At 44.6% G+C, this 13,675-nt stretch overlaps 1 protein-coding gene across 1 annotated transcript in view; it reads right to left on the bottom strand.

Annotated features, from left to right (window-relative positions):
* Positions 1-226: 226 nt before the first annotated feature.
* Positions 227-13,675, bottom strand: part of pcsk2 (proprotein convertase subtilisin/kexin type 2) — a 77,071-nt gene continuing 63,622 nt past the window's right edge. The window contains exons 9-12 of the mRNA XM_048536895.2: positions 8,074-8,289; positions 7,749-7,849; positions 5,684-5,911; positions 227-1,559 (exon numbers count right to left, since the gene is read on the bottom strand). Of these exons, the coding sequence (XP_048392852.1) occupies positions 1,073-1,559; positions 5,684-5,911; positions 7,749-7,849; positions 8,074-8,289 (1,032 nt within the window). The 3' untranslated portion in view covers positions 227-1,072. The remainder of the gene's footprint in view (positions 1,560-5,683; positions 5,912-7,748; positions 7,850-8,073; positions 8,290-13,675) is intronic.

The raw sequence follows: 13,675 nt of genomic DNA, 5'->3' as shown, positions 1-13,675 counted from the left end.
GGCAGGGGAATGGAATTGTGAAACATATCGGCAATGATTTGAGGGCGGAGCATACTTGATGGGCTGAATGGCCTGACTCTGCTCCTATACCTTGTAATCTGTTTTAAGAGGAGCAAAACCATTTACTTTCCTCATTTCATTCCACCGTCATCAGTTTCCAGAGGCTGAGTTGATTCAATTCCGAAACACATTATCATTAACTTGGCTTTTTTCTCCCATCCAACAGACTGCACTGTTTAAACATTGTTAATCTTACCACAAAACATCTTGCTAGAGCTTATGCAGTGAGCATAGTACAGTACATATTCCATGTGAAATACTGCAGACAGAGAGCGTACAAGTGTTCAGAATCACTGCATTAATACTTGCTATGGATGTTCTGGGATATAAACAATTGGCAAACTAAACCTTCACTTTCAAGATTTCAGCTTTGGGTTTAGATTTTTTTTTAATATTGTACAATGCAATAAAACGGAAGTGTTCACAGTTACAAAATGGGCAGTAATTGTTCACAAAACAATATTCTACTAATGCACCGTCTGTTTTATTTTGTAATATCCCAATGCAGAGAAATAAACTATTCTGCCTATCGATTACCAGAAGAGGTGGGTGTGTATGATTCAATGGTGCCCACCTTCAGTGACACAGTGTAAAGTCTACCCAGCTAATAAGAGCCTGCTTTCAGCTTAGTTAAGCTCATTTAGAGGAAATATACTGAAAGCTATAGCTGCAAAGTTGGAAATGTGCGTTTTTTATATAAACATTTATCACAAAAATATAAAGAGAATCCATCACTGCTTTGCTTGCAAGATTTCACTTTTAAGTTTCACACACCAGCGATCCTTACAGTCACCAACTGTACATAAAATTTGTGGAATTAACAGTTATCGGTGTAAAAAAATTGTCATTTAAATTTAATTATTAACTGACAATGTATGACAGATGAATTTAAGATCATGGCAAGGTGTGATAATTTTGTGACAGGAAACATTCATTTCAGGGAGTGTTAAATCACAAAGCAGCTACAACGTGGGACTTGGGGATGAAAAACTGACATGCAGCATTTACTAAACTAGTTTCTCGTTAGCAGGTTTTTCAGGCTTCTTTCCACTGCTTCGTCCAGTTCTTCCTCCAGCTCTTCCTTCTTTGACATGGCCAATTTGGACTGGTAATCACTCACTCTTTGGTCTATGTAAGGAGCACTCTGCGTCCCATGGAGCATCAATGTCCATTCCTTGAGCACTCCTTTCTGCTCGGTGCCGCCAACGAAGCCAACCTCCAGGATCCAAGTGCCCCTGGGATCCTCACCCCAGGTGTGTGTTGTCATGAAGGGCCATTTGTCAAAGCCCACCTTGGAGTCATCATCCCGAGGCCTGCGGCTGAGCAGAATGGACTTTGTGCCCATTGGGGAAGTCATGTTGGCATTAAGGTCACCTCGTCTGGTGGCATTCATGGTCACCACAGCCTGAACATGCTCAAGGTAGCGGACAAAGTTATCCTTGCCTTCACATGCGTCAGTCGATATTTTTAGGACCATCTTGTCTTGCGAAGAGATTGTTCTGTGACAAGGAGAAGGAACAGGATGTCAGCAAGCAGGAGCATAACTCTGGCTGGGATCATAAGCAGAAGGACTCACTTTTGATCGGTCAGTTAAGGCTGAGACTACGGCTAATTTACCAAAATCAACCTGTCATCTGAAGACTCTGTTATTGTAAAGCAACTACTATGAAACACTCAGTGATAGTAAGAACTGTCGATGCTGGAGTCAGTGATAACACAGTATAGAGCTGGAGGAACACAGCGGGCTAGGCAACATCAGAGGAGCAGGAATGTTGACGCTTTGGGTCAGGACCCTTCTATGAAACAATTGTCTGAAAAATTGTGATTCTTTGTGCTTCATTCGTGGTAGTGATTTGTTGATCCTCTGCCCCTTTTCAACTTTCCATTAGATCTATCGCAGTGTGGATTGTGTAGAATGGAAATGATAAAGCTGCACTCCAGCAAAGAGTCTAAGTAAGTTCCAAAGGTGAAACAGAGACTCACCAGACACTGGGGAGAAACAATGTCTAGGCTGTCAGCACCAGCAGGTACCTTCATAAGAACTGCAAACCCGAGGTGGCGCTTTATCGACACAATTGCAGCATCAGCAGGGATTAAAAGCACTCTGTGGGTGAAGTCAATCTACCAGAAATGTCCTCCCACTCTTTTCATTTGCCTCAGGAAGCTCTTAGCTGTGGTAAAGCATCGAGCATTCTGACAGCTAAGCATTGCAGCCTTTTACATCTATTTTCCAAGCCACTGAGGTTTTCATTTATTCTGATTTCTCTTATGGGCTTTTACCGCAAGGGCTGATTATTACGTTACCCAATCACTTGGATTGCAACTTCTCATAAACTAACGTCTTAAAATGTGAAAATGAAAGCAATTTGTCTTATTGGATGCACCCTGAAGGGCACAGCTCCTCAACTCCTTTGAAAGCAGCATTATTTACTTGTCTGGATTCAGCAATGTCCCTTGCTATTAACCAGTAATTGTATTCGTAGATATTATCATAAAAAATTACATACTATGAAGTTAACACTTCAATAGGGAACCATTCATCCTGATAACTGGCTCTGCATTTGTTTCATCTGGAGCAGTTACTAATTCTGTGCAAAATCTTAATTAATGCTTTAATAGTTAAAGGTTTCCAGAACAAATATGACTGGTCAAAGTCAATGCTGGTGTGCTTCTCTTATTTATTGTTATAACAAGGTGTAGAGCTGGATGAACACAGCAGGCCAGGCAGCATCAGAGGAGTAGGAAAGCTGACATTTCAGGTCTGGACCTTTCTTCAGAAATGGAGGTGGGAAAGGGGTCTCTGAAATAAATAGAAAGAGGGGGAGGCGTTGATGGAGGGTGGATAGAGGAACAGATAGGTGGAGAGAAGATGGATAGGTCAAGGAGGCAGGGATGGAGCCAGGAAAGGTGAGTATAGGTAGGGAGTTGGGATGGGGGTTGTTATCTCAGACTCCAGCATCGGCAGTTCCTACTATCTCTGACTTTATTTATTATTGTACTTTTTCCATTATTTAAACAAATATCAGTTGTACTAACCGCAGGATCAGATCTTTGCTGGAAGTGATAGTGGCTATAGTCCTAGCAGACTGCTGTCACATCAGAGAGAGGTGACTGGTGGTGGTTTAACCTGAGGGAGGTGACCTTGGGAAGTAGGGAGCTTCATGGTAACCTCAGCTGGTGCAGGAATTGAACCTGTGTTGTTGGAATCACTCTGTATTGTAAGCCAGCTATCCAGCCAACTGGGCCAACATTAGATAATCCAGCATGGGCATTCAGTCACATCAGGCAATCCATTTCTTTTAAATCATTACATCATTCCTTATTATTCAGTTCATGACCCACTTTAAGAACTCAGTGCCAAGTTTTACAATTTCAACTGGATTATGGCTCTGAAAGCTTTATAAGACATCGTTCACAGGACATCGGCATTTGGTGGCAGAGCCAGCATTTATTGTCCATCCCTAAATGCCCTTGAGAAGGTGGTGGAGAGCTGCCTTCTTGAACAACTGAAGTCTGTATGGCATGGGGACACAGTACAGTGCTGTTGAGAAGGAAGATCCAGGAACTGGACCCAGCGACAATGAACGAATGGTAATGTATTTCCAAGTCAGCGTGGTGTGTGACTTGGAGGTGAACTTGTAGTGGGTGGTGTTTCTATGTATCTGCTGCTCTTGTTCTTCTAGACAGTGGAGGTTGTGGGTTTGGAAGGAGTGTTGAAGGATACTGGGTGAGTTGTTGAACTCCATCTTGTAGATAGTATAAACTGCTGCCAGTTGTAGGAGCTGGATGTGGTGCCAGTCGAGCTTTGTCCTGGATGGTGTTGAGTTTCTTGAGTGTTGTGGAAGCTGCACTCATCCAGGCAAGTGGAAACCATTCCATTACACTCCTGACTTTATGCCTTTTAACTAGCAGGCGTGCTTTAGGAAAACAAGAGGTAAATTACTCGCCTCAGAATTCCCAGCATCTGACCTTGCCTTGTAGCCACAGCATTTATATGGCTGGTCCAGTTCAGTTTTGGATCAACAGTAAACCCCCAGAGTGTTGATTGTTAGGGATTCAGGTAAGGTAGTGCCAGATAGTGTAAAAGCACAATGATTAGATCTGCCTTATTGGAGATGGTCACTATCTGGCACTGATACCAGTTAAATGTTTGACCCATACATTTCACCCATAACTCCAGTATATTCAAATACAGACGAAGAAGGTTTTATATAGTATGCACCCAGAAGATAGATGCATGATCATCTCAATCTCCTCCAGTGAACTAGTTGTCACAATCCTTCTAAACCCCTCAATCACTTTGTTACTATAAGTAGTGACTAAACAACATGTCCCAGACCCTCAAGACATAGATGAATTATCTTCCTGTTCCTTCAGCTCCTCATTACTTACAAAGCCTCCAAAAGCTGTTTTAACATATCACATACTGAGTTCCTTGAGGCAGTATGAACATACATTCCCATGTGATGTATATAATTTCAATAAACAGAAGGGAACGTCTGTAGGTGATCCCTGACTGTTGTAACTACAAGGCCATTGAATGACTAGCCAGCCATGAAGATTGTGCAGTGCTGGGGTGTTAGAGGACCCGAACCAGAGCAGCATTTAATCCGTCAGAAGAAGGCTTTGCAGGGTAGGTGAGTGGTGGAGGCTAGTAGAAGAGGGATGGGGATTTAGGGAGTAGCAAGTAGATGGGTGCATAGATGTAGGGGTTGGGTGGGGGTAAATGAGAGCTGTTGTGGCAAGCCCAGTCTCAGGGATATGGTGGGGGTATTCAGATCACAGAGTGCTTTGGGAGGCCGTTGGGGTCATAGGCAGTAGGACATGGTTATGTTGTGGCTGCCAGAGTTAGGTCGAGATGGAGAATGGTTAGGGGGAGGGCTGAGGTCAGGTTGAGTTGGATCCGGTGGAACTGGGGTGAGGGTCTGTGCCTTGTCTGTGCGTTATGAGGAAAGGAGATGATGGTTGAATCTGGATGGGATCAAGTGGATGGGGGAGGGGGTGCGTCAGTGTTAGCATTCAGGGAATCAGTTTCATCATTACCCCTGTTTTCCAGCAGGGTTTGATCCTCTAACCTTACCGAGTCAGGTCAGTGAGTGAGAACCCTCCAATGTCTCTGCGTCTCCAACATCCGTGGTGTATTCCTGACGGCAGGCAACAGCCTATCACACGTCTCAACTTATAGGGCAATTCTCGAGGAGTCAGCTGGGACTTCCACATGGTCCCAACTCACAACTTCAGTCTAGCATCCTGTCAGAACAGCCTTACTGTTGGCAGAACTGCGCCATTCAGATTCAGTGATGTTGACTGAGGGATGGCATTCGTCAGGGGCACAAGGATAATTGCCCCGTTCCTCTTTGAAACAGAGGCCTTTCATTTTACCATCTATGTAGGAGGGCACACAGCTATGCTGGTTAATAGTACCGGCTAAAACATGGCATCTGTGATAGTGCAGTACTCCCTCAGGCCTGCTTTGGGTATGTCAGCCTTGGGTCTGGGTTCAAGCCCTGGGGAAGACAGATGAATTGGCTGGCTTGACAAGCACTTTCCAGTCATTATAAAATCTTAAGCTCTCTTGGAGGTGTATCTTAAGTGTCATAGAATTGTGTAAGTTACCACTTACTGTGACTCCTGCACCGATCCTCCGACACAGTGGAACCTCTCAGGAACTGTCTTCCAGTCTTTAGCCATTTTGACCATCCCTCCGGCATCTAGCACTCCATACCCAAAGAGGTGATTAAACTCCAGGCCCACACCATTCCTCCTCCATTTGTGGACCTCATCATGCAGTTGGTTGCGTTTGGAAGTCAAGACTGTCAGATGCTGCATGTCTCGCCAAGTTAGGGTGGGACTGCGGAGCAGAAATTGCAAAAAGAGCAGGAAAATGGCGTGAGGTTTTCCCATCTGTTGTTAATTGCAACTCATACAGTCAGCTTTGCAATAAGAGTAAACATCCTGAAGAAATATAAAGTGGTTTAAATCTTTGTGCAATAGACAGTTTCTTTCAACATGAACTATTCTTTTGGAGTACAATGTCCAGTTCTGGTCTCCCTGTTATTGGAAGGATATGCTTAAGCTGGAGAGGGGTCAGAAGAGATTTATCTGGATGTTGCCAGGAATGGAGGGCTTGAGTTATAAGGATAAGTTGATTGGGCTGGGACTTTTTTCACTGAAATGTAGAAGATTGAGGAGTGGCCTTATTGATTATTATAAAATCATGAGGGGCATAGATAAGGTGACTCGCAGGTGTCTTTTCCCTGGGGTGGGGGATTTCAAGATGATGGGGTGCATTTTTAAGATGAGAGGAAAAGATTTTAAAAAGATGAGGGGCAATTTATTTACGGAGAGAGTGGGTTGTGTGTGGAATGAACCTCCAGAGGAAGTGGTGGGTGTGGGTACAGTTACAACATTTAATAGACATTTGGGTAACTACATGAATAGGAAAGGCTTGGAGGGATCTGGGCCAAGCGCAGGCAGGTGGGACAATTTGAGTTTGGGAACATGGTCAGTGTAGACTGTTTGGACTGAATGACTCTATGACTATATTCACCTTACTTCTCTTTTGAATGAATTTTGTCCAAGAAAGGCAAATGTCATTTGAGTCTCAGTGGTAACACTTGCCTGTTAAGAGTCAGGAGATTGCTGGGTTCAAGTCCCATTTTAGAAACTTGAGCTGAGAAAACAGCGCCAACATCCCGGTGCAGTACAGAGGGAGTACTGCTAAGTTGCAGATGCCAAATTCCGGGTCAGATGTTAAGCTGGGACCCTGTCCAATTAGGGAGGTACACCCAAAATTCTCACTAGCTTTTATCCCTCAATCATCATTATAAAAACGCTAGCACATCACTGTTTTGCTGTGTGCAAATTGGTTGCTGCATTCATACATTTCAACACATAAAGAATAGGAGAAGGAGTGGGTCATTTGTCCCATTGAGTCTGTTTCACCATTCAATAAGATCATGGCTGATCTTTTCATGGACTCAGCTCCAGTTACCTGCCTGCTTACCATAACTCATAATTCCTTTACTATTTAAAAATCTATCTTTCTTTTCCTTAACAATGTTCAATGAGGTAACCTCAGCTGCTTCACTGGGGAGGGAATTCCACAGATTAACACTGTTTTAATGTTTCAGGGAATCTTACATTCATAACCAATAAAAGGCATTTTGCCTTTTGACTTTCATGTTCTCAAATGAATGAGATGCCTTGTTCATCTTTGCTTTGTGAAGTTTTATTCACACTGATGTGAGGGATGTGATAATATAAGGTTAGCTTGGGCTTCAAGGATCAATTTCAAATCATGGCAGGGATTTAACCTACTGTCTATTTCCAAAAACTGACACATCTGACAGAGTGAGGTCAGAAGATCAAGGAATGGGATATTTGAGGGGTTTAATAAGATTCAGAGATTGGCTAGGGTAGGTAGAGATAAGCTATTTCCTCTTGAGGTCATTGGGCCAGGACAAAACAGACATAACCTTGAAGTTAGAACCAGGCTGTCAGGAATCATACAAAGGGAAATCTCGGCCTCTTCTCTATCCTTAAAACTTGTTCAGAATATGGGTCACTTAACAATTTCCAAAATGAGCTGTTATTTTGTTGGTGAAGAGGTATTAATGCGTATAGAGCTAAAGTGGGTGCAGGAAAATGGCACAGCGGACATGCCAAATGAAATATATCATACATACTTTGCCTCTAAAGCCAAGGCAAAAACACCGGCGGCCTCTGGTGCTGCAGCAGATGTCCCAGAATGACGGAGAGTACAGTTGCCATACAAATCAGTTGTTGCCTTTAACAGAACAATTGTGGGGAAAAGGAAAGAGATAATCAGGTCATTTATTTAATTAGGCAGTTTCCCTGTTTCTCACTCAACACTAGAACAGCCATATCAATTACTCACACCCAGCAGACAGCAGCCACAACATTTTGAAAGCATCAGACTTCCCCCCAACAAAGGAACAGCTGCTGCTCCACATCAAACAGTGTGACTGAGACAATAATATCAGTGCTCACCACACCAGCCTCCGGGTTTCTCTTCCTCCCATTGCTGAACGTAGAGGCAAGAGTCGAGGAGCAGCTTTCATCATAAAGCGCTGTCCGGCCATCATTAATAGCAGAGTTGATGGAAATAGTCCACATGCTCGACGCATAGCCATCACAGTTGCAGTCATCGTAGCTGCCCCCATCCCCTGAAGCCCACACGTAGATACTTCCCTTTCCATTCCGACCCTGGAGGAGATAATTACACTGTCAAGTTCAACAATCTGCTTTTACAAGAAGGCATCGTTCACTGCATCAACGGCTCGCACTGGGGAGCAACATTAGTGTCTACCTCAGATGTAATCTTAAATGGAGCCGCTCTGTGCCCCCTCGAGTGGGAAGAAAAGGTTTCACAGGCCTATCATGAAATATCGAGTAAGAGGTTGGGGGGACATTTCCTGGTGCCCTGCTCAACCATTAATCTTCTTCAGTTCTCAGTCTGACCCACAGCACCATGACTTCCACCATGGGAAGGCCAAGGGTTGACACCAGGACTGTTGGCATCAATCGGATCCAAACCAGAAATCTCCAGCACTCTTACAGTCTACCATTAATGTGAATTGAAAGGATTTGCAAGCTGATAGTCAACGTACTCGGTTGTGACATTGTAAGACTATTAGAAATAGGAACAGGAGGGAGATAGCGGCTAGCAGAAGGGAAGCAATGGCCTAGTGGTATTATCACTAGACTGTTAATCCAGAGACATTCTGGGGACTCAGGTCTGAATCCCGCCACGGCAGATGGTGGAATTTGAATTCAATAAAATATTTGGAATTAAGAATCTAACGGTGACCGTGAATTCATTGTCAATTGTCGGAAAAGCCCATCTGGCTCACTAATGCCCCTTAGGGAATCAAACAGCCATTCTGACGTGTGACTCCAGACCCACAGCAATGTGGTTGACTCTCAGCTACCCTCTGGGCAATAAATGCTGTCTAGCCAGTGACAAACTCATCCCGTGAACGAATAAAAGGAACAGGAGTTAGGCCATTCGGCTCCTCAAGCCTGCTCTGCCATTCAGGCATTTGCCTCCAGTAGTGGTGACGGCCTTTAGTGTATTTGCACCAGCCAATCCGATGTACAGCAAGATCCCACTAGCAACAAGGAACTATGTGTCCTGCTGGTTGAGGCCAAGGCATTGGGAAAGTGGGAAGAGGGTTAACACCCATCCTCAATGCTCTTCCAAGAATGACTGCTAATGGGATCCATCTAAGAAAGTTTACCATCTTATCTAACATAGGTTGGCTCGGTCATTAGCACTGCTGCCTCACAGCACCAGGACCTGGGTTTGATTCTACCTTCAGGCAACTGTCTGTGTGGAGTTTGCCCACCCTCCCCGTGCCTGCGTGGGTTTCCTCTGGGAAAGCACAAAAGCTCCTAAGATGCTGCTTGCCTGCTGTGTTCATCCAGCTCCACACTTTGTTATCTTAGCAGGGTGGGTGGATTGGCTGTGCTAAATTGCCCCAAGTGTTCAGGGGTGTGTAAGTTAAGTGGATGAACCCTGTTAAATGTGGGATTACTCCAGGGAGCTGGGTCTGGTTGGAAAGTTCTTCAGAAGTTGGTGCAGACTCACTGGGCTTAATGGCGTCTGTCCACACTGTGGGGTTTGGAGGTCACTGGTTTGGAGCTCAAGTAGAGAAGCAGGAATACTATTCCTCTGCTGAGGCAGAGAGATGCAACCTGTGTCTCAATTAGCAGCAAACAGCAGGGCTAGGAATATCCAATCACATCTTGTTACATGCTGAGATAACAAGGTGCAGAGCTGGATGAACACAGCAGGCCAAACAGCATCAGAGGAGCAGGAAAGCTGATGTTTCGAACCTAGACCCTTCTTCAGAAAATGAACAAAGTGCCGAGCTGGATGAACACAGCATATCAAGCAGGATCAGAGGAGCAGGAAAGCTGACGTTTTGCACCTTGACCCTTCTTCAGAAAATGATTTTCTGAAGAAGCGTCCAGGCCCGAAACGTCAGCTTTTCTGCTCCTCTGATGCTGCTTGGCCTGCTGCGTCCATCCAGCTCGGCACCTTGTTATCTCAGATTCTCCAGCATCTGCAGTTCCTACTATCTCTTGTTACATGCTCCTCTGTTGCATAAAGAGCAAAGCAGCTCTGCAGAGACAGTGAAATATGACTGAACTGACAGGAGACAGCTACAAGCTGCACAAATAGATTTCTGTTGCATAATAATTTTATTTATGGCTGACATTATTTGTGTGGGTGGAAGGCAATTAGATGAACAAAACGCATCTCAGTGTTGCCAAGGGAGATTCCCCAGTGACTCAGCAGACCATTCTATCATCTGGTTTGAGACCCAGGATTTTAACTCCCCAGGTAGAGCAAGGTTTGCGATGTCAGAAAAGAGCAAGCAAACTGATAAGAACATCAGAAATAGGAGCAGGAGAAGGCCATTCAGCCCCTTAAGCCTGCTCTACCACTGAACCCTGGTCAGAGAGTCCTTACATTCATTGGCTCTGTACCACCAACTAACATTTTACCTCAATTTAACTTTCCAGTCCTATCCCCAAATCCCTTAATTCCCTTATATCCGGGAAAAACTCTTGCGCATACTCATTGACCGAGCTTCTGGCATTTCAAAGACTCACCAGCCTCCTAGCGAATAAAATGCCCCCTTGTCCCCATCGTGAATGACTCACCTCTGATTCTGAGACATTCACCCCAATGCAATTGGGTGGGTGGAAGGCAATTAGATGAACAAAATGCATCACAGTGTTGCCAAGGGAGATTCCCCAGTGACTCAGCAGACCATTCTATCATCTGGTTTGAGACCCAGGTAGAGCAAGGTTTGCGATGTCAGGAAAGAGCAAGCAAACTGATAATGTGTTTTTAATGTGCATAATTAAATTATTATGCAACAGAAATCTATTTGTGCTGCTTGTAGCTGTCTCCTGTCAGTTCAGTCATATTTCACTGTCTCTGCAGAGCTGCTTTGCTCTTTATGCAACAGAGGAGCATGTAACAAGAGATAGTAGGAACTGCAGATGCTGGAGAATCTGAGATAACAAGGTGCCGAGCTGGATGAGCGCAGCAGGCCGAGCAGCATCAAGGTGGGCAATGTGCCAGCCATCTTGCACACAGAAGGCTCCCACAAATAGTAATCTGTTTCAGGGATAGAGTCATAGAATCCCTACAGTGTACATTTGGTCCACACTAACCCTCTGAACAGCATCCCACCGTATCCCTGCCCTTACCTTATCCCTGTAGCCCTGCATTCCCCATGGCTAATCCACCCAGCCTGCACATCCCTCGGCGCTACAGGCTATTTAGCATGGCCACTCCAACCTAACCTGCACATCATTGGACCATGGGAAGAAACCCGCAGCACCCAGACAAAAATCATGCAATGTGCAAACTCCACACAAACAAGGTGGAACTGAACCCGGGTCCCTGGAGCTGTGAGGCAGCAGTGATAACCTCTGAGCCACCATGTCAGAGGGTATTTTGGCTCAATGTGGGTTTGATTCATGCAGGACTGCAATGCAGAGTGATAACTGTCCCTTTCCCCCATTCCTCGGCTGAACATGGTTGCCTCACAACCCCCTTCCTCCCACTCCCCCACCAGCCTCCCCAGGTGAAAACATTTACCAGTATATCCTCTCCAAGCTCATAGGTAAAGAGGGTCACTGGGGTGAGGTTTCTCTGGGAAACTAAGGTACGAGGAAGCATGGGCTGGTATTATGGGGAGATGTGTTTCCCAGCCCCCTGCCTAAAGATTCCACAGTCAGACTGACAAATCCTGGACCCCACGTAGTGATATTGAGTTGGGATCAGCCTTAATTGAGAAACAGAGTGGCTTTCCTGCCTCCATCTGGGAAGAGAGCCCACCTTAGACACTAGTTGGCCAATCTGATTGCTGTCCCAGCATTGCCGGAACCCATTGTTGGCCACTATTGGGATCACAAGTACGCATTAATGAAGAACACTGATGGCTTCCAGACAAGGTAATCCCGGGATTTTTAGATGGGCCTGTTGGCAGATCTTAGTTGTTTTATAGAGGAGACGTAAAGGAAGGGGGTTACAATTTTAGGGTGGTGGCTGAGATGGGCACACATTGGATCTCACATCGAAACCTGTTTTCATTGACAACTTGTTTAACTTTTGCAGTTGGTTACTGTGATGCATAGTCATTGAAACATCGTCCCAAAAGGCTGCAGATGTTCTTTAACGGTGGAACAGAATTTATTATGAAAGAGAAGAAAAATGAACAAAACCACCTATATAGGATACAGAAAGGTTTTAACACTAACACAAATCAAAGTTTTAACCTATTTCCCCACATCATCCATCATAGATACCCAATCCTAGAGAAAATCACCCTTATCTCTATTTATTTAAAAGTCCTTATTTAACTGACACCTTCTGGTTTCTTTTCTTAAATTAATGAGGTCTTTCTTTCACAATTGCTTTCTGAGTTTGCTGCCATAAACTTTTCTCAGTTCTAATGTCTGAAACTTTTTCAGTTTTAACAACTTGAAGATTTCTATTCAAACCTTCCTGGCTTGGAAACTTCACAAATTCAAACACATCAGCTAGTGTAACTGATTCCCCAAACTAAACCATGGTTCCCCTGCTGGCAGAAAACTAACATTTGCTTTGGAACTCAACTCCTGATTCTTCAGAACTGAGACCAGAGCCTTCTGTTCCAAAGCCAAAACTAAATTAATGGTCCTGATGTGCTTACTCAACCTGTCATAAACTCAACAGTATGAATATTTTATTCACTAGCACTCAGGAGTTCCAGCCAGGCACTTGACTATGCTCAAATGCAACAAAATCTGGACAATATCCAGGCTTGGGCTGACAAGTGGCAAGTAATATTTATGTCACACAAATACCAGGCAATGCCATCTCCAATAAGAGACAATCTAACCATTGCCCCATTGACATTTAATGGTGTTACCATAATTCAATCTCCACTAACAACATGTTAGGGGATACCATTGAACAGGAACTCAACTACACTCACCACCTAAGCACAGTGGCTACAGGATGCTAGGAATACTGTGGCAAATAACTCATTTCCTGTCTCCCAAAAGCCCATCCCTTGTCTCCAAGGCACAAGTCAGGAGTATAATGGAATACTCCCTACTTGCCTGGGTGGAAGTAGCTCCAACAACATGCAAAAGGCTTTACACCATCCAGGAAAAAGCAGCCCACTTGATTAGCACAACATCGACCAATATCCACTCCCACCTACTGGTGCTCAGTAGCAGCAGTGTGTACTATCTACAAGATGCACTGCAGAAATTCCCCCAGCCCCTTAGACACCACCTTCCAAACCCATGGCCACTTCCAAGGACAAGAGCAGCAGATACAAGGAAAAACCTTGGCCTGCAAGCTCCCCTCCAAGCCACTCACCATCCTGACTTGGAAATAGATCACTGTTCCTTTACTGTTGCTGGGTTAAAATCCTGGAATTTCCTCCATAAAAGCACTGAAAGTCAACCCACAGCACCTGGACCGCAGTGGTTCAGGAAGGTAGCTCACCCCCACCTTCTCAAGAGGCAGCAAGGGACAGACAATAAATGCTGCTACAATCAGCAATGTCCACTGTTT

Source organism: Stegostoma tigrinum, chromosome 9 (assembly GCF_030684315.1).
Source record: "Stegostoma tigrinum isolate sSteTig4 chromosome 9, sSteTig4.hap1, whole genome shotgun sequence".
Lineage (NCBI taxonomy): Eukaryota > Metazoa > Chordata > Chondrichthyes > Orectolobiformes > Stegostomatidae > Stegostoma > Stegostoma tigrinum.
This window is presented reverse-complemented; position numbering and strand designations above follow the sequence as displayed.